Here is a 22,041-nt window from a genome sequence, read left to right as displayed (position 1 = left end):
ACAGCCTAACTGCAGTGCACAAGGGAGAGGACTGCTTATCCTTACCCGTGCAGTTCCCAAAGAAACTCTTGGAAGTCTCACAGAGAACTCTCTCTGTAGGCTTCACAAAAGAGGTGACAAGAAAAGCCATTATGTCATTTCAAAATAGTCTTTTGCAACTTCCTGCTCCCTCCTACACTCATACCTCTGACTAAAAACCTTCTTCACTCCAACAAGCAGCCAGCTTTAATGAACCAGATGTTATATTCCAAAATATACAAAATACAGGTGACACAAATACAGTGATTTACACATTTGCCTTATTGAACCAACATATAACAAATACGTAACAACCTTTTCAAAAAACATCTAGCATTGAACTATACACTTCAAAGACAGTTACACTAACTATCTTCCAGGACAATTCAGAAAATACGCCTACCATACCGCCTTCCTGAACAGGAAACCCCATTCCGAGGGAATGAAGTTTCACATCATCTAGCAAGCAGATCCAAAGAGTGAAGAGTTCAGCTTCATGTATAATCTCATATATTCTTCATGAGTCTTATAAATATAAACTTCTGGCAGATTTACTAATCTTCGATAAGTCTACAGATCTCTTAAGTCCTATTAAAATAAAATTCTTGACATTGAAAGAAAAAAATGAGGAACACCTTAAGCAATGCAGCATTATAAAAAGAAAAGATAATGAACCACTCTTTAATACATCTCACAAACACATTCTGAGTTGCTCTTGAGGTCAAAAGATTTACTGGAGACAAAACACCACCAATTCAGCATGCCCACAATAACTTTATGTCAAAACTGTGAACTAAAAAGCAAAGCTCCTGCAATGTAAGAGTAACCCATACTTTATCTATTTTCAAGCAGCATCAGAAAATAATGAGTCTTTCAATGAGATACAAATTGCAGAACTTTCCTTTCATATGCTTTTAATGAAATATTAGCTAAGAAAACATTTTAGTGTCTACAGAGAGAAACAGAGATGCCATTGGAAAAGGGCTGTAAATCATCCCCCAGAGGGACAGATGTAGACAAAGACTGAGCCCAAACAAACATGCAACGACAGCATTTAGCAACTTCAAATTAATAGCTATCCTGTATTTTCTTTCAGAATTTTTTCAGCCATGTTTTTTACCTCATGCATAGTGAGGAAAACTCATAACATGAAAATCCAATATGTGACTTGCTAGATCTATTACATGAAACATAAATCTGTTGCAGATCAAAATCCCAAACTTCTGACTACTTTATTATTGGTATTTAAAAGCAAAAGATTATGATGGTGGGGAGTAAATCCTGACTTTGTTGGGGGCAGCACCATTAACAGATCTGAGACACAGTAGCTACACAGCTAATGTAGAACCAGCTATGTGATGCTTTTTCTCTCCTAATTTAAACCATTCACAACAGCTTGATGTCCTTGAACAAGTACCAAAAGAACACCTGCAATGGTGCCCCACGTCCTCCCTGGGTGATAATAAAGCAAGACTGAAAAGGAATCCTAACAAGAAGAATTGACAAGCCACCTTGCCATGGTGGAAGTTGAGGCCCACTTAAAGTCACAACATAATTTGTCTGCTTAGGTATCTCAGTTATATAAAAGCACCAACCAGAAATTTCACTATGTAGCTTTGCAAAGATGAACTTTATCAAGACAATTTCCATATGCAAGAAAAAACAAACAGATCCCAATTAGTACACATTACTGTTCTGACTTTGCTAAGCTTCCTGACCTTTCAGTCATACAATTCTTCTCAACTTTGTACCATTTCACCAAGATTTCTAGCCTGTTCTAATCTAGAAGTCAAGCAGTTCCCATCCTTCATACAACATGCATCCAAGTGAAAGAGAAACTTCTCTCACCTTGTACTCTCTTCTCCCTTTGAGACAGAGAATGTCTATTGCTCTAATCCCTTCTCCATAAATATTAAATGCAAGGAAGATCTATTTAAGCAAAATGCTGGCACAAGAACAAGCACGTTTAAGCCAGCTGTGACTGTGTCTAACTCGGAAATTAAAAGATGTCGAACAAATGTTAGAGGATCTTTTAAAACACTGATGCTTAAAAAAATGGTACAGTGGAGAGAAGTAACAAGTGAACCAAGGCAGATATTTACAGCTTTATGAAGAGAAAGATGTTATGAGGATTGTTAGAGAGAGCCAGAAGGTTCCTGATGGTCATCTGTCCCCTGGAGATGAGCCACGACAATCTCCGATGCACTCACTGTTCAGCTAGAAAGATACAATTATATTGTCGTTAAATTCTTTGGACTGTCCTGTTGCTCTTTCCAGAAAGAGAAGTGTAATACACAATATGAACCTGGCCAACAGGAGACAAGTTCAATATAAACAGTTCATTAAAATCAACTAGGATTCACAGGCTGTGCACAGATCCCCAGACATCACAGCAGATGTACCTAAGGCAGTGTACCAAGATGGCTTTCTGGGGAAACCAAGAGGTTTTTCAGTGTAACCAAATAAGTCTCACACTACCAGAGATAACACCATGCAATCCTTTCCACAGTCAAACTCTGTCCTGATGGTAAGTTTATATTACTTACTCCTATAATTTCTCTCTGCAGGTAATTAGAAACATATTTCTGATTTTTAATTTCCTTATATTCATAGGACAAATTTATTCAGTGGATTTATTGGCAGGTTAAAGCAAAGAGCATTGACAAGTTAAATATGGTTATTTGCATTTAAACAGAGCAGTAAGGCCTCACAGGACTTGTCCAGTTATCTAAAGTGACAGCTGGACGTTAAGAGCTGTGCTCACTTGAGTTTTACTCTACACTGTTAAGATGATGAGCAACATCTTTAAAAGCATCTAAGGATCTTTCATCAATGTGGCTAACCATATTTATAGCAACCAAAAAGTTTCCTCTGAAGATAATAAAATATGAAGAAATCCATACAAGCATCTGAGCAGTGGAAAAGTTCAGCTACTATGAAGGCTGTTAGGTGCTTTGCTCGCATTTTTACACAATTACTAAAGTACTACTCTCTGAAGAAGCTACATGAAAGCAACACCCTCTTACTTCAGTATCCTGCTCCCTGAATGAAAACAAGATTAGATCTGCCAATTATTACAACCACAGTACACTTTATTTACCATTTCTTTTATTTTTGCATTTTGGAACATAAGAACATATTCCACTCCTCCTCTTGATGCTTCATAAACAATTTCAAGGTGTCATACCTCAATGTGTTTTTAGCAGCTTTAATAGCTTAAACCTGCTAAAACCAACATCTATGAGATCTACAAGAGGATTACCAAATGCCCAAACCACACTCAAAAGCTTCATTTACAGACCTTCAGAAGACAGCAAGGTGCCACGTTATTGTCAGATTCCAAGCTGAGTTTACAGAACTACCAGGTGGGGGGAAAAAAAAATAATTTTTACTAACAAGGACTTAAAATAGCAGAAGTCAAATGACAAACTTCCATATTGGCATTTTCAGATTTCCAGACAGCAACGCTAAGTAGTTCAGATGGTATATATGTGGTTTCATGTGCCAATCTACCAGAAATGAAACTGTACAGGGATAAGAAGCCTAGCTGACTGCGAACGGCTGAAAGACAAAGCATGTTGCTAGGTCAATTATATTTGAACCTTGCTGGAGGTAATGAATCCTGAAGCAATAGTCTTGGCCCAGCAATTAAATTTAAACATAATCATCATCTGGCAGGCTTAAAATCATAGTTTACGATGCTGTCACAGCATGTCGACTATTCCCTCGCTGCACCTGCACTGGCACTGCGCAAGATGCAGTCCCTGTAAACAACACTACTTTTTTATTTCCTGGTTCCTTCATCCAGGAGGATTTGAGAAAGTTTTGATAGCCATGATTGTTTTATTCCATTTTATTCTCGATACTTAGGATATACATCCTTCAGCTGGATCACTGTTAAATCATTTCAGTACTTAAACTGTCACACGATGCATAATCTGACACCACAGAGTCATAGTTTGAATATTTCAGTTATATTACTTTTAATTCTGTACCAGTTAATCATATTTTATTTAAAGGTGAAATGTTAATCTTCTGATGTTAAAAATCATCATACTTTACCTTTTTATGGCCGCATATTAAAACAGGGATATTTGCCAATTACCTAGAGCCTTCTTTTCAGGATTCAAATGAGAAGTTGACAAGAGGTCAGCTCAGAATATCTGCAGTACAGCAGTCTGCTCTGCATGCCAGAGGTGCTCTCTTTAAATTTCCCAGTACTTCACAGCTGAAATTAGCACATCTCACCAACTGCTACCCCACTTTGGTGCGTTCTGTTTTAATTCTGAGCAAAAGGTTTACCAAAAAGCACCTTCTCCAAATAATTTCCTATAAACTGGTTGCATGCACTACTGCAAGCTCAAAACTGTAAGAGAAATAGTTCAAAAAGCCAATGGTTCTCTCTGAGGTAATGAAAGCAAATTTTTTGTTGTTGTTTTACTATAGCTACTTCTTGTGACTTAAAAATATAGCTCTACACACACCATCAGAATGAGGTCTTAGACTGCAAGCATTTCCCAGCAGGGATTTTTGTCTCTATTCTTGTCTGCAAAGCAACTAGCAAATTGTTAATCATCTATAATTAAAGACACCATAAGCCCAGAACCAATCAGAGTGTATCTCCAGTTCGTTCACATGGCCCTTTATGCATAAAATATGCCTTTTCATGTCCAAGCCGCCTTTTCTATTTGGGTGCCTCCTTCAAACCTTCTTCTGTGACAGGCTCGAGAAGAGAAGCATTTGTTAACATTTTTTTCTAATGTATAAAACACAATGAAAATGACAAATCTGAGTGACACACTTCTCTCAGTCTTTTGCTTGACCCTAACATTTTTGGTTTCGTTTAAGATTTTCAGACTTACACCATGCTTGTATTGCTCAAAGCTAAGGCTGTCCATGAAATGCCATAGTTAAGTAACAAACATACATTTAACCTTTCATGTCACAGAAAGGCCAGCAAGCAGTACCCTGAATTTTTAAATAGGTAAGTACGAGAGAAGACAGCAGGGTTGCTCAATGCCACATATGGTAAATCAGTAAAAGCACAGAACGAAGCTGAAGATTCACTGCATTTCCATGCTCGTTTACATGGGTCACATCTAGCTCATAAGCAACATGCTATACACATTCTGATATTTACCAACTGTATACCACAGGTTGCACTCATTTGCTCTACCTCTGGCACACTACTTACAACTGTAAGCAAGTCCTCCAAAGATAGAGTTCATACAGAACAAGATGCAACATAGTGATTTCATTTCTAAATGGAAGAAAAGCAGTGTGGTTTCAGCGGTGGTGCTGTTTTTATTTGTTGATTTATTTTTATTCAGTCATTTCCACATTCAGAACTGCAATTACTGGCACTCTGTCTTATGTTTTTGACGCTCTCCTTCCACTGTTAACTTCAGTACAAGTATCAAAGCTCTTATGTACATACAAAGAATCAAAGCAACACTGATCATACAATAACCATCATCCCCCATCTAGTCAGCAAGGGCTCATATAGCTCTGCCTGTCTGCAATATTACAAAACAAAAAAATCTATTTTAAGCATAAAACCAAAAAACTGACAATGTAAAATTCCAAATGTACTTCACAGACAAGCACAGAGTCTGGCAGCTAAAACTGCTCCCTTCGTGAACCTTCTCTAAAGTCTGCTGTCAGGGAAGACAGTCCATGGACCACTGCCTAGATAGGCAACTTGCTGTATAAGGCTCCATGCATCACATCTGAGGCAAACTCAAGGTTACAATCTTCATTCCAACACATCATTACCTTGAAATTTAGAATACTTTCTCCTTCATGCAGAGGTTAGTTTCCCACCCTTCATAAAAAAGGTATCTGTTACAACATTTGGAAGTGACTAGCAGGGGTGAAAGCTAAGTTTCATTTCCTACAGATTCTTTAGAACGAAATAAAAGTATATCTAAAAAGTGCAGATATGCTTTTTCATTTCTTTCGCAGTTCAGAGGAGGGGGGAGGGAAAAGCATCTCTGATTTGTATATTAAAGTGCAAGCATCTGTCCTACTGATGATATTCTAGGGAAGCACATTAGCATAAAATTTAACGATGTCAAATAAGTGGATGTGAAATAGGGACTGCGTAAAGACACTATTTCCAAGCCTGACAGAAACATCACTGTTTAGAAATGCAAATGAAACCATTATGTTCAATAATTATATGAAAATATGAACAGTTCAGCATGTTTTCCAGCCCTGATGGCGGCTAATGGGATGTACGCTTATGTAAATAACTACTATTAAAGCTAATGCTGAAAAAAACTAATAAATTCATACTAAAGCAACTGATTTAGTACGCTTTTAAACCCCAGCAGTGCTCACTTATTAGAAAGGAGTGCATTCTTATGTTTAGAACTCATTACTGTTACAAGTCACTGCAACTCCATCAATTACCATGCATTAATGAAAATGGGACACATACAAAAAAAAATTATTGCCTCTCAGCAGTTTTCTTTAAAGACAAAATATAGGGGTATTACCATCATGGGGCCTTAAGGGGAACTTATCAGCAACATAATCTTTATTACTACAACTGTACTCCCTGTGCTATAACCCTGGGGTATTTTTTGTCCCAAGAAGGGGCTAATCTTTATGTAAAACTTTTGACATATTTGCAATGAAAATGACCACACTGCCATCAGTAAAAACTTAGCATTTTCACAATTAAAAATGCACTTAAGCAAACATACACACACCAGTATCTGAAATGAAAATGTAGATGTGAAATGAAACACTACAATTACTGAAACTAGAGCAAGGAGATGTAATACCAATAGAATTATGGATATAAGGTACAAACGGAAGCCTTCTATGAAGTTCTTGTATCTAGATAAATTCCACCCAGTTTTACACTTACACTTTTAATCACCTCCTAGAGAGCCATGGAACTGAGACTTCAAGGACGCTCGCTATTCATTGCTCCTTGGATGTTTTCTCCAGTTCTTCAGCATTACTCGAAAAATTCTTAGCCTTGATTAAACATCGCAATTGATAAGAGGAAACAAAACCAATTCAGTGCTGTTACAGAATGAATCCCTAAAGTAATTAAAAGCTGAGATTTATTGAATGTCTATAACTCTACAACTAACCCACTTTCATTTTCTAAGCAGCTTCTGAAAATGAGACATTAATGTAACATCCACTGGATCCTAAGAAGTTTAGCAAACCTGAAAATGCTTTTATATTAGTTTGCATTGATTGGCAGTTTAAAATCAAGGATGGGTTTGAACAGCCTTGCAAGACACTATGGACAAAGAACTGATGCCCAGTGGAGAAGATCCACACGGGAAGTTACCTCTCCAGCCTCAGCAGCTGTAAAACTACAGTCCAAGATGGCATTCCACTACTAAAAGTCACAGCACAGACTTACAACTCATCTGACTACAAAAGCATCATCAATAAGAATGATGAAATCCTGTAACAATAAAAAGCAGGATAGAAAGAGTTTAAGTTTTCATCATGCATGAACAGTGACAAAGTTCATACACAGGCCAATGTCCAGTATAATGTTAAATTAAAGCTATGTTTAAGTGCAATGTACTCTCCACAGCATAAGGCAAAAATAAAGGCTACCCCAAACTGAAAAATTTACCATCTAAAAGCAGGCTGCAAAACTACCCTTTCAGAGGGCCAGCAGCTGACAGCATAAAACAGCAACATACTTGTGATGACAGTCACTGTGACAAACATTTGGTGCAGGGGCAATGGAAGAAAAACCACAAAACTATCTGATTGCTTTCACTAAATCTCTGTTGAAAGAGAGGTATAAATTGGTTTTCTATCTAGACCATTAAAACTATTTCATGAGCAAAGGCCACTCTAAGGTTAAAAACAGTAAGACAAATTTGCTACTGATTAATAATAAAGCCATTCATTTTATTCTTCAAATCTAAAGTAATTACAAGCCAGAGCATGGCAAATGGATTTAGCAGAAGCCATTACATCAGAAGACTCCTTTAAAGAAGAACAGTAATTTAAAAGACTAAACTGAATAATGAACTCTCCTGAACAACAATTATTATGAGATTGATTTATTGAAAGTGTATTTAATCATGCAAGAAATGTTTAAACTTTGCAAAATAGTTCAGGAAGGCAGAGAAACCAATAGCAGAATCAGCCCAACACCCTCATTATAGTTGAGAAGCTGAAGCAGATGGAGAAGTCATTTAGTTTGGAAGGATAAAGTACATCAATTTCTCTGAATCCACAGTTCTAGTCAATTTGTTACAGTACCAGCTTCAACAATTAATGATCTCATTTTCCCATTTGTGCCTCCTTTTAAGAGATCTCAGTCTTGGCTTCTGAATGAGCCAAATGTCATAAAGGAAATTTTAACTCCAAAAAACATCACTTTGAAAGCTCACACACCCAAAAACAACTGGTTCAGAAACAGCCACAAAAGCTGGGGCCAGATTCAGTCAGGTAAGTAGCCTGGTCAGTTTAAGTGCCTGAAAAAAACGAAGAACCGCATTTCATCTGAGACACAGCCCTCTTCTCACTGGCCTGACCTCTGCAAAGAACTACTTACCTGTCCTACTTCAGGTCTTTTTCACTACTGTAACTGATGTTTATACATGATACTGCCATGGCTGAAGCTGCATTTCTAATGACAGGATTCTGCCATTAAGTTCAGCAGGGGGAACTCATCATCACATCCAGTTCTGAGATCCATACCAGATACTATAGATAATACCCTGTCTGCATTTAAGGTGCCACTCATCCTCCAGAGCTAGAAGACAGGCTGTCCATGAAGCATATACCCACCAGTGGCTATCAACAACCTGGCAGAGCAGAACTCCATAGATCTTTAGCCAGTAGACTGCAGTTCAGAAACATCAAGTCCCTAGCACCAGGAACAGATCACTACAGCATAAAAACATCAGGAAACAGAGGAGATGCAAGAATGCTACTAGCCCTCAACCCTCACATCAATGGGCCTCCAAAATTCTGCACCAAAGCTGGCGGGTGGTAAAGTCTCCTCTGCAGTCATCCACACACGGAACAACATCTTCCCACACTTCACAGATTACAAAGCAACTCTGCTTCTTTTATCCCACAGTTATACTTCTGTATTGACAGTACCATCTCACAGACAACCCTGCACCACTGAGTGTGAAGTTTTAGGGCAAAAAGCTTACTTAGCTCATATACAAGAGGCTGATATTGACTGTTTAGATGCTGCCTCTTGATTCATAACATGGACAATGTGGCTAACATGCTCAAAGGCACTGGCTAGGATTAAATGTAGAAAGCTGAGCTTTAAATGAATCTCCAGCCATTGATCCATTTGAACACTCAACATTACAACATGTTTCACCTTGTTTTAGTTTAAAAGTTCATGAAAAATTCAAAGTATCTTATTTACCCAAAAGTCCTTGACCGATTCTTCTAGATTTAAGAAGTTCTTAAATACATACATTATTTAGCCAATACTGCTGTTACAGAATAGCATATAAATATTCAAGGACTTTTTAATAAGTTCAGCTTTTATTCAATAGACCATAATGGTTGCTTAGAAACATTTACTACTAGGATACCTATAATAACAGTAAGGGAAACACCTTCAAAGAGTGAAAGAGTTGGATAAAATGGAAGAAAGGAGCAAAATACTAATTTTTCATTCTCCTCACATGTCTTCAAACAAATTACGATACACAAAAAGATGCATAGTATGCACTCACTTACGAAAAACAGGAAGGCAAAAATTTTAAACAATAAGCTGAGGGAACCAAGTTGAGAAATAAAAGAAAAACAATGATGGTCATTCCAATCCTTCAGTTCATAACTTGTAAGAAACTACACTATCAGGAACTGTACTACAGAAACTATAGCAAAACATAAAATCACCCTCAGACTTAGCTGAAGTTAAACTCTAAAATTGTTACTGAGTTTTAAATAAATAGCCTGACTTTCAAAAGCAGTAGGCATGAGTTTCCTCTATAAACACCAAGTTTTCCTCTATATAGAAATTTTCTTGCCTTTTATTATTTTTGGCAACAGGGACAACAAGGCAGGGATCCAACTGTCATATACACATGCTTAACTATACTGTTAATTCCCATACACCACTTTCTCATGAAACTCTGTGTCATCATCTTGAGTTCAGACTAACTCTCCTTTTGCTGCAAGCAGCAGCCACAGGAGGGTACACATACATATATATCTGTTGAGCTAGACATGAAGACCACACGTTCAACGAAGTGCAATGCTAAAGGATTCCTATGCAAGACCTTTTATTTTGTTTCTTCACCTCTGATGACAACTTGGTGGGTCAGATTAAAACAGGAAATGAAAGGAAATAGAAGAGGTGCCTATTTCTCTCCCCATTTTTAGAAAAGCAAGTTCAACATTATAGAGAAAAACATGACAGGACAAACAAGTAAATTCTGTATTCTGATACCTGCTTTTCTATCTTTTTGTACTTTGGCATTAAGCATGTCAGCAACTATTTTTCTTCTGAAAAATAATCCTAATTCTACATTAACACAGAAAGATAGAAAAAGGAGAAAATATGTAAATAGCACTAATTCATGAGTATATGCAAAAGTAATGAACAGTACTACGGCAAAACTAAAGACTCTAGATAGTGCTTATAAGAAGTCCATGATTCTTCCAGCAAATCAATATTCTATGTCTCACTAACAATGAATGACAAAAAAAATAACTAACAGCACATGAACTGTTTTAGTTAAATTAATATTCATGTTAACTGGATGCAAAATTGACCAATTAAGTAGTCCGAAGTTACAATATTAAGGACATAATGTAAACAGCGTCTGTAATCAATTTTAAGACTACCAAAGTAAATCATATGGGATTTGTTGCATGACCTTGGCTAGGTATTCAAATCAACAGATCATGTTCAGTCAGAAAATAATTCCAACAAAAAGCTTAAATAACCCAGGTACATTCTAAATATAAACAAAACAGTGGTTTAGTAGGGCTGGTAAGTTTAAATTTACAAAAAAAAGAAAAAAAGTAAGTTTGTAACAGACTAAATCTCTTCTTCCCTTTACCTCCCTGTTCTTTGACTCCAAAATTATTATTTCAGCATAGCTTACAGTTCAATAACCATCTTTTTTTATTTTTTAAAGAAGTTTCCTCTTCCCCAATTAATAAACCTTCACAGAAATGTTAAGACTGGTTTTGCTTCTTCATTTATGCAACACCAGCAAAATTAGATGAAAAAAATCCTTAACAGTGATAACAAGAAAAGCTAAAGACTATAACATAATTTCTTTGGGCTCTGAATAACAGTAGTATTTGTTTATTAATAATCTCATTATTATCATTTTTTCCTAGAACATCTATCATGCCACTACTGGAGCATCTTAAAAAAGATATCTTCCTGTTTCTTAAACTAAATCATATTTTGGATCAAAATTAACAATAGGTGCTTGAAAATATGCGAGGCGGGGGTGGGGTGGGGGGTGGGGGTGTGGAAAAAGAGGAAAGCCGGAAGCTTTTCTCTTAACAGCTCCTATCAGAGGTGGAAGAAGGACCAGTGCAAGTAGCCTATAAGCATAACATGGTGTGAACTGCTCATCCCTTATTCTGAAAATGCAACTGAAATAAGTACAGTAAGAACACTGAAGTTGCAAATCAAACACTCCAAAGGGAATACCAGAATTCAGATTGCCACTAGAAGCACAGTTCAGTCACCCAGTATGTATCAAACATGATCTGGGAACACAGAAGCAAAAAGAAGACAAATACTAAGCGTGGATGTTGGGAAAGACATGGGAGTAGGTTACAAATGGTGAGCCTTCTCACATCAGGTTAGTCCCAAATTCTGTTTCAATCTTTGGAAGGTGCTAGAATACAATGAATAGACACATCCCTGCTTTCATCAGCTGTCTTACAATCATAACTGATCCTAGGTCACCTGCCTCCATCCTGGCTCTTCTTCAACCCTAACTACTTGGTCCCAAATGCTTCTGAACTCATCAGTCACAGGCTTCTCTCACGTCATCCACAACCAGTCCAACCTCCAAGTCTTTCCTCTGAGACAGGTTTCAGTTCTCATTTCCCCCCATACAGCCTCCACTTATGCTTTCCCCTCTACCTCCTGCTTAATCTCCCCCTTCAGAAGACTAATTTTTTCCACCACCTTATCTTCCTCATAGCTATAAGATGTTTTCATTGTGGAGGACATCAAAAGAATGAGAGCACCTGTTACTAGATTTTTTCAGTTCAGCCCAATTGGGCAGATTTTAGTAAAAACAGCAAAAGATGTCATCACAGCACACGTATCTTGCACCACTAAATATCACATCTGCAAAGAACAGCAGCACTAGAACTTTTCAGAAAAAAAGCTACAAAAGTTTAATATAGATAAAGTAAAGATCTAATCCTCTTTTGGCCATGGAAGTGGTTAAAACACTTTAGGTAAGTTTCTTTCAAAACAACTTAGTTTCAAGTGGGAATGCTGTGTGAAAATCTAAGCCAAAATATTTACTTTTGACCAAATTATAAGATAACATGACAAGTCTAACAATACTGCTTTAGGGAAAAGGAGTAGACCAGATGACTACTTGAAATGCCTAATCTTCCTTCATTCTGTTACAATTTGGCAACAATAACAACAGGCTGGCCTATTTATGATTCACAGCATGCTCATCAGGGCTGTCCTCCATTAACTGCATGCCCTAGTAAGAACTACCCAAATTTCGAAGTTTCAACTGCAGGATAGAATTGACATTTAAGTTTCCATGAAGTTTTAGTTGTTCCCTACCCAGACAGCACTGACCAGTTACAAAGTAAATGTAAGCTTAGGCTTCATACAGATACTGTTTGTTCAAAACTGGTAAGTTACTTGAAGTTTTGCAGTGAGATCACTGCTTACCACCTATCCCCCTACCCACCAAAGCCTTTGTCATAGTTCATCAGCAATGAATTCGGGTCCACATACCTTCTCAAAAAAAAAAAAAATTAAACACAATAAAATGAGGAAAATCTGTCTTTAAAGTAGGGATTTCAAGCACACAAAGCAATGAAGTTAGTTACAGAAGTCGTGGAGAAGGGCTGCTTAAGATGATGGGGGGCCTAGAGAAGCTGTTTTCTGAGAAGGGACTAAGTGTGGTGCGTGTAGGCTTCTGAATAGTGACTGGCTGTATAGAAGTAGGTTGAGATGGTGGTAAGGTGAATAGGGGGAGAGACTATCTTGCTGCAAGACTCTCAATACAAAAAAAACCCAAGAAACAAAACATGTTGCTGAAAAAAACCATGCATCACCCATGCTATTCAGATTAAACCTTTATCTAGCTGAAATTACACTTCACTGAATAGCCGCAGTTATATCAGAAGCACCAATTTATTATTATAGGATATTTTAAATACTGAGCTAGAAAAAAATTATAAAGACTAGATTAGCTTTGGGGGAGGAAAAAGGAAAAAAAAAAGGTAAGTAAAACTGATTTTACTAGGCTTCAGGGTTTTTTTCTTATGGTATTCTATCCCTGCATCTTATTTGCAAGTGAACTCGGTACATTTCAGAAGAACTTTAAGGATTTTAAGCTGCTGTATTTGAAAATAGCCAGAATCTATATTGGACTTTGGCAAGTCGTTTCTACCATTTCTTGTCTCTGCTACAAGCTTTAAGATAAAAAAATTAACTGATCAGAGGTACATTGAGGATCTTGAATCATTCGTGTATGATTGGCAAGTATTGCAGTAGTTATACTGTTTTGTATTTCTTGTTTTATATTTCTAGGTTTTACATAGTTTTATGAAGTGTAAAACTGCATGCATTAACCTTCTGCCATGTCTACCAAACTTCTGAAAAAGTATTCGTGCTTGTGCGATCTATTTCTAGTAAAGGGAAAAAAACCAACACAGAAAGGAACAAAAAAACCCCAAGTAAGCACGCCTACTTCCCAGTAGCCAAATAAACCTTAGATGAATTAATGAAAGCTTTATGTGCATAAATTAAAAAATATTAATCAGGAACATACATCCCACCCACATTCATGAGCTGACTGAATACACAATAAAAAACTGACTTCAGTGAAATCAATGTAAAAGAGTTGTAGTCACATCTAATGGCTCTTAAATAGATCTGATTTAATATTTTCCAGGAACAGTTCAGTTCCATGGCCAGCTAAACTTGTTGATGTGTATATTACTTAGTACAAACAGACCAAATTCTTTCTATCAATATAATGCTGCTGTGGTACAAAGGATCTTCTGGGTTATCAACAGCAAACCCCTGCTGACAAGAGACAACACATCACTGAACTCCTTTCAAACCTCAACCAAGCTGCATCATAAAAAAAAAAAAAATAATCAACCAAACAAAAAACAAAAAAACTTTTTATGTTAAGCCTCCCAGTGCAAAACTGTGATATATGGTTGCCTGAATTTTCAAGAACCCTCCTCTAACTTCACTTTTAAGTTGGTGGACTGTTTATCTCCACTTATTTCTATTCCAACGCTGACCTATACCTTCAACAGTCCCTTTTTGTCTCAGCATGGTCTCTCCCCCTATTCACCTTACCACCATCTCAACCTACTTCTATACAGCCAGTCACTATTCAGAAGCCTACATGCACCACACTTAGTCCCTTCTCAGAAAACAGCTTCTCTAGGCCCCCCATCATCTTAAGCAGCCCTTCTCCACAACTTCTGTAACTAACATGATTTTTAATTTGAATTAAGGAATGGATGATTCAGGACTGAACACCGTACTGCACACTAGGTTTCATCAATGCTTTTTAAAATAGCATTAGTATCCTCCCTACTTGAAATACAGCTCCTGAGGAATCATGTATTTTTGGCTCTTGCTGTAGCTGAAGCACTGTTTCTTCCATATCCCGCTACGGTCAACCATTAACCTTCTGAAGAGTTAAACAAGGAAGAGTCAATACCAAAGATTTGGAAGAGAAATGAACAAGAGAATTTTGTAAATGTCTATCAGACCACATCGAAGGAAAATTGTATTTCCTGCAACATTAAATTTGCATGTGATATTACAGGACTGGGACTAAGTATACGCAGCTTAACAAAAATGGAAGTCACAGCCTGCAAGAAAAGAGAATCAGCTAACACATTAAAAAAAACCCAAACAAATGCTACATCAAAAAAAAGTCTGACCTGGCTAAACCTCCTAGTGCATATATACTGTTTATATGCCTTTGGTATAAGTTGTCTTTCTCTGGACACGGAGAGCACTGGAATACCATGCAAATTTTAGATCTCAGTTACAACCTAACAGGATATAGTAAAAAATAATAAATCTACAACCATATTTTAAAGCATAAATTCCTTATTGTCATTTTTACTTGACAAATATGTATTTCATAGCAAAACAACATCATAGGAACAGCTGGATGGCAGTTTTAAGCTCAAATGAACCAGTGTCACATGCTGACAAGTCATATCCCTGATTGCTTTTGAATGGCAGCACATGCAGATTTATTCTCTGCCATAAATTAGAACAATTATTTCTCTGTAGTTCGCTTTTAATTTCAGTGAGCCCCTGCACATATTTTTAAAGGATATCTTCCCTTTCCTTGATGATAAGTTCATTCTGTTCCTCTAGCTGTCTGATCTTCTTCTCAAATGACTCCTGCTCAGCTTTCAGCCGTTCTTCTGTCACCTCTTTTTCTTCACTTACCCTGAAAAGAAATTGAGAGAAATAAAATATATGCCTATAAGCACAGTGCCTGACTTCCAACTCCTCCACTTTCCAGGTAAATGGATATCACCCTCTCTACCCTTAAACAGGTTAGTTCCTTATAATGTTTATTTTATTATATTACATTGCAGGATGCATATGACTTTATGCAATACATTCTTTTTTCAAAGACACCAGTCTTAGTGTAGTACATGCACATTAATGGCCAACATGGAACAACAAAGCAAGGATCTGAACCCACAATTAGTTTGTGCAGTCTGATTCCCTACAGCCATAATGAAGACACACTGGGATCCTTACAAGCCTAGGGCACACAGACAGAAAACTCAAATGGGAGAGCTTAGCTGCTGAGACAGGAAGGAAATTGGAAAACTTTTCTGTTTCTGAATCTATAAACTAATCCTTCTTTCACATTTACAGGTCAAATATAAGTTCAGGAAAGGAAACATTTTTCTCGTTTTCTCCAAATCAAACAGTTTGTCCTCTTCTGGGGATTTTAAATTATCAAGCTGCAGAAGCAAATTTTCCTTTCTGTCTAGGCCATGGCACCTTGTGTCTTCCTGCTTAGTGTAAATAACTGGATCAAGATTAAAAGATGACTATGTGAGAAAGGCTTACAATGATCATTTATTGTGAACCTCAAAAGCAGGCTGTAAAAACAATTATTCTGGTATCACGTAAGCAAGACGACCATTATGCACAGATGATCCTCTAACTACGTTAAAAAACACGGCTCAGAAATCATGGTCCTATAAAATCTATAAAAATATTAGTAATGAGCTTAGACTAATAAATATTATTGCTCTGCACTTAGGCAGTTTCTGTTGCTGAAGGCTTTTAAAGTTCAGTCTTTTATGGTGATGAAACAGCTATCACAACACAGGTGACAGGAGACCAAAGCAGTACAACTTTTAAAGGAAGTTAAAACTGAAGTTTTCTAAGTGGAGCAGCCCTACAGGAAAAGGAAAGCATGGGAAAATATAATGTCTACACATATATATATATAGGCATTAGATTAAGCCTTGCACTTGTTCCATTAGGCTCAAGGGCATTCTTAACAGAGAACTCTGTTTAGGGACTAAGCCATCCATTTGACATCATGATGTTTCCCTTAAAAGGGCACAGATTTGTTTGGGTATTCCAGTGGAAAAGCCGTAAAGGGTCACCCCCCTGGGGTGAACTGCAGACAGGCATTATTCCCCAGCTCTTAAGAACAACCCACCATCCTTCCCACAACAGCTCAAGCAGACAACGTGAAGTTGGAAATAATTAATAATACCAAAACTCACACCTTTTCCCCACAAATCTGGAGGGAGAAAAATAATATATAGCATACAATCAAATTCTGTAAATGAGTATGGTTTGAAAGCTTGGAACACACTGATTTACAATCCTGTCCCTGGCAGTGTTCATCAGCTCATTCCTAGACCCTTTTCCTTCCACCCAAAGACTGTCAAACAGGGTGTGCACACATCAGAAAACAAACAATGAAAAAAGAACCAGCTGTATGAACCCTGTATCCATCCCAACACCTATATACTCCTTAGCTAAGCAGGCAACAAACTTTTGAAAACTACTATCCTTGCTCCCTGATACAGTTACAATGAGGGTACACATGCCGCAGGCTGCAGACCAGGCTTTGGCATCTAACCGCAACTAGTTTGTATTTTCCAAACCTAGAGCAATCAAGTGACTACAGCATGTATGACCTCCCTTCACATAACCCGTGAAAGACGCAAGCATGCTTTCTATGCCTTAGGGGAAGGGAAAAAAAAAAAAAAAAAAAAAAAGACACGGTATGGAACAGAGACTAAACCCCACCAATTTAAAAAAAGACTATCAAAACTGCAGTGACCATGTAGACGACAGATGGAAATAAGGCGGTGGGGGGAAGGGGCAGAGGTGGAGAGGAGATCAGAACAGAAAGGGAGGACAAGTGTCATCTCCAGGGCACTATATAAGGAAGCTTGCTTACTAACTCCAGCAGTGATGCTGCATTAGAAAAAGGTTTGGGACACTGGGCCATGCTGGCACCTAAGTGTTAAAATCAAACAACAGTATAAGAAAATAAGGCAAGAAAGAACAGAACACTAGAGAAATTAGACTAAACTAGCAGGTTTTACCCATCTATATTCTGTGATTTGCTGCTTGTATCAGTCTGCACCACATTCAAGTGCTGTGTTTGTATTTAACACAGATCACAGCAAGCTGTCATACTCCCAGACATACGAATACATTGTGCCACATATCTTACGCAGCAAATGACTGAGAACAGTAAGTGATCTTAGAAGAAACGTGGCAGTATGTGTTTATGTATCACAAAGCGGGAGACAGCCCATAAAGGGCAGGCAAGATATAGAAGACAGTTAGTCACAGGAGGTGGCAAAAGGAAGTTAGAGAAAAGGAATACAAGAATGTCATCAGATTATGCTGGATTTATGTCACATCCTATATATAGCTCAGTGAGATTTTTTTTATATACTTACTTCACTGCCGTCTGGCAGTAAAGAACAGATGCTTTTCAGCAGAACTAGGAAGGACTTCGCTGATGCCATACAGAAACATTACAAGGCTTATAATGCTTCTCAAAAGGATTTTCACATGCTTTTCATCCACTGGTGGTCAGAGAAGAGCAGTGAGAGAATGGACGCACCACAACTACAAAGGGCACAGCTGATCTGCTGGGCAACACGCTGGTGTTCAGCTCTGTTATCATTGTTTCCTGAAACAAGTAGAGGACTGACAGCTGAGAGCACAGACGACAAGTCAGTGGAAGTATTCCTGCTGCTCAGTGTCTGCAACATTTTCTTGCATACAATTTACATTCACCTGTCTTGTATCATAGGATACACACCATCTTTGTTCAAGATTTTTTTAAAATTAAACATTTCAAAGACTATGTAATTAATTCTAGATGCATCCAAATAAAGATTTTAATTTTTTTTACAGGAGTCTCTGTAGGAAAAGAAAAATTCATAATGCAGATATATGGATAAAAAACCCTCCTAGAACATCAGCCTTCATGCTAAAATTAATTCCCAAATCACCAGTTCCAATTATTATGTTGTGCTCCTAGTCCACTGCTGATACCAATAGTTCTGACTGATCTGAAGAAGGAACTGATCAACAAGTTTCCTGACGACACTGACTCACTCTACTGAGTAAGCAGGACTGATGCTCTCCAGGTGGAACTTCTTGAGCTCTGCACAGGTCAACAGAACTTCCAAGTTTTATTTGTCTGATGAAAAACCGGCATGCACAAGAAAGAGCCATGATAACACTCCTAGGGACAAAACTCAGAAGAAATCTTCTTGATTGAAGGCACTTACAAGAAAAGAAAAGCTGAAAAAGCAACTTTAAAACACTGTTTTCAATTTTTTTAAATATTAGAAAATTGAGCGTTTCCAAAAGAAATCTGAATGCATTAAGAACCGTGGCTGAGCAAGTTAAAACAGAAGACAAAATAAACAAACAGCAGACACACAGCCACTGGAAATTTCACTGATCAGTCCTATACCTGTTGGAAACATTTACCTTTTAAGGAACATTCACCTGACATTAGTCTGCCAACTAGCTAGGAAAGATGAAAATATTTTGGTGATAATTCTCAAAAACCACAGGTTTTAAATTCTGTGTGGTACTTAGTTACTAGCTGGGGTTAAAATACAACACAAGAAAAGAATGGCACCTGAAACAGGCAAGACAAGGGGTGGGGGGAGGAAAAATGAAGCAAGGGCATCATGCAGAGCCCAGCACACACAGAAATCATGGAATAAAATCAGGTATTACAAGTGAAAGATGGGCTCCAGAAAGATGAAACACGTTTTCATGCCAGAGTTGATCACAACATGCCTCTGGCAGGGCTGAGCAACAATGTGATACTTAATACCAGCACTGCAGCAACAAAGAAAGGCAGCATTTTTAATCTAAGGACACTGTTAACAAATCTGATACTTGAGTCAAATGTATCACAGGCAGTTTGTATAAATTAAAAAAAAAATTAGAAATAACAAAAAAGACCAACGGTCCCAAAATATAACTGAAATTGCTGCACAATTAATAGATTTTTATGATCTGCAACTTGCAATATAAAAAAAAAAAAAAAACTCACAGCATGAATTTATAGCTACAAATGACTTTTTAGGCACAAAAGGTACCTGTGATTGGTGATACAATAATCCTAGGCATGCTTTACCTATCAACAAGAAGTAATTTCCAGACAAGCTTAGGGATACCTCATTTGCAGTCTCACTGCCTGACCAATTAAGAGAACTGCAGCACAATATTGCCCCTAAAGTAGCATACAAAAGAAAAAGAAAAAAACATCTTGACATTAAAGTTAAAGCCAGGTAACAATGTGGTTAATTATGAGGTAGTGTAACTGAGGAGAGAAGGCAATCCAAGAGGCCAAACACTGCAGATTTGCAATACGGACTTCCACAGGCAAGTTGTCCTTCAAAGATCCTAAGTGCTGGAAGAAAAACACTTAAACAGCACATACACGCTACGATAGTTTTACTGTCCTCCTTTGTAATGGTTTCCAGTTCTGTAACCAAATTAACCCGTTTTGATTCCCATTTTCACCTTTTGTTGGAAAATTTCAATTTTAGTTGGTCAATTTCATCTTCATATCAGGATAAAAAGTCCACATAAAGCAACGTCAGTAGAAAAGATAGCATCCCAGACTGCCAGCACCCTACAACAGGTTTAGCAATCCAAGGTCTTGGGAAGGAGGAAGTATTTTCTCAATAAGGACAAAGGGCTGTCTGAAGCCCGCTTTACCAGCTTGCAGATACAAGTCATTCTGGGCATGCCAAGTGGTCTTTGCCAGGAAGACACTAATCTGATGTCCTGGTTTCAGCTGGGATAGAGTTAATTTTCTTCTTAATAGCTGGTGCAGTGCTGTGTTTTGGATTTGGTGTGAGAAAAATGTTGACAGGACACTGATGGTTTTAGTTGTTGCTGGGTAATGTTTATATTAAATCAAGGACTTTTCGGTTTCTTAGGCCCTGCCAGCAAGAGGGCTGGTGGGACACGGGAATTTGGGAAGGGGACACAGCCAAGACAGGTGACCCAAACTAGCCAAAGAGGTATTCCATACCATATGACATCATGCCGAGTGTATAAACTGGGGGAAGAAGAAGGAAGGTGGTGACATCTGGCATTATGGCGTTTGTCTTCCCGAGTAACTGTTAACGTGTGATGGAGCCCGGCTGTCCTGGGGATGGCCAAACACCTGCTGCCCATGGGAAGTGGTGAATGGATTCCTTGCTTTGCTTGTGTGCATGGCTTTTTTCTTTACCTATTGAATTGTTCTTATCTCAACCCTCGAGTTTTACACCCCTTTCCGATTCTCTTCCCCAGCCCTCTGGGTGAGGAGGAGTGAGTAAGTGGCTGCGTGGTACTTGGTTGCCAGCTGGGGTTAAACCACAACATCTGATCACAAAAAACATCTTGTATCTCACTTGAAAAGGGCAATCATTCCCTCCTTTTGGTGGATAAGGGCATTATGAACCTTTCTACCTAAGTTGCTTTTGAAGATTTGTTTGCAAAGACAACTGGGAGCCAGCTTTCTCAATGTTTATCTTATATGACAAAAGAAAGAACATAAAAGTTGTTCAATACCAATTCTCACCACTAAAAACAAAAATTAAACTTCCATGAACCATTCTACATCACTTTGTCAATACCTCTGTTCATTCTAAAGCAAACTGCTTATGTGAGCTGTATAGGCAGGGAACATACACACCAGCTGGAGCCAGAAAGTCACAGTACTATGTCTATATACCAGTTTGGAGTGAGGTGAATGCTTGCAAGCACACACATATTCACTCTCACTGCAAAGTTTGGACCCTCTCCATTCAGCCAAATGCCAACACAAGAGAGCACTCAAAACCTACATATCACTTAGAGCATTTCACTCCAGAATACTTTGTAACCATTCTAGTTACGGTGTCTAGCAAGCCCTTGATGATCAATAGTCAACTGGCTAAGTCCCAGAGGACCTTGAGCTGCTCCCTCTTGGAAGAGGCTAATGTTTCCTGACATTGGCACAGAGTATGAGGGTAGGAATCTTTCAATGTCTTCACCATGTCACTGCTCATTTCATTACATAAGCTGATGACTGCTTCAGGAGTAGCCTGCAGTGATAAAAGCTCAGAGAATGTCTTTTTTGCCTCTTAAAAGAACTCTGCTTTTTAGGGAGAGCTAAAATTTGCTCATACTGTGTCTGCCACTTCCACCACTACCCAGCAGCAGCTTGCTGAAAACACAAAGATGCCATGCTGCTTGTTTTAGAAAACTATGGCAGATCACACTCAAGAATTACCCATTTACTCACAGCACTTTGGCATTCATGGGCATGACTC

General features: G+C 38.0%; 1 protein-coding gene across 3 annotated transcripts in view; it reads right to left on the bottom strand.

Moving 5' to 3' along the window:
• KIAA1328 (KIAA1328 ortholog) overlaps positions 1 to 22,041 on the bottom strand; it is a 180,429-nt gene that overhangs the window by 145,955 nt on the left and 12,433 nt on the right. For all 3 annotated transcript variants that reach the window (XM_055790826.1, XM_027784792.2, XM_055790827.1), the window contains one exon: positions 15,538 to 15,653. In XM_055790826.1, the coding sequence (XP_055646801.1) occupies positions 15,538 to 15,653 (116 nt within the window). The remainder of the gene's footprint in view (positions 1 to 15,537; positions 15,654 to 22,041) is intronic.

This window comes from Falco peregrinus, chromosome Z (genome assembly GCF_023634155.1).
Source record: "Falco peregrinus isolate bFalPer1 chromosome Z, bFalPer1.pri, whole genome shotgun sequence".
NCBI lineage: Eukaryota > Metazoa > Chordata > Aves > Falconiformes > Falconidae > Falco > Falco peregrinus.
Note: the sequence above shows the minus strand (reverse complement) of the source record. Positions and strands in the feature narration are given on the sequence as shown.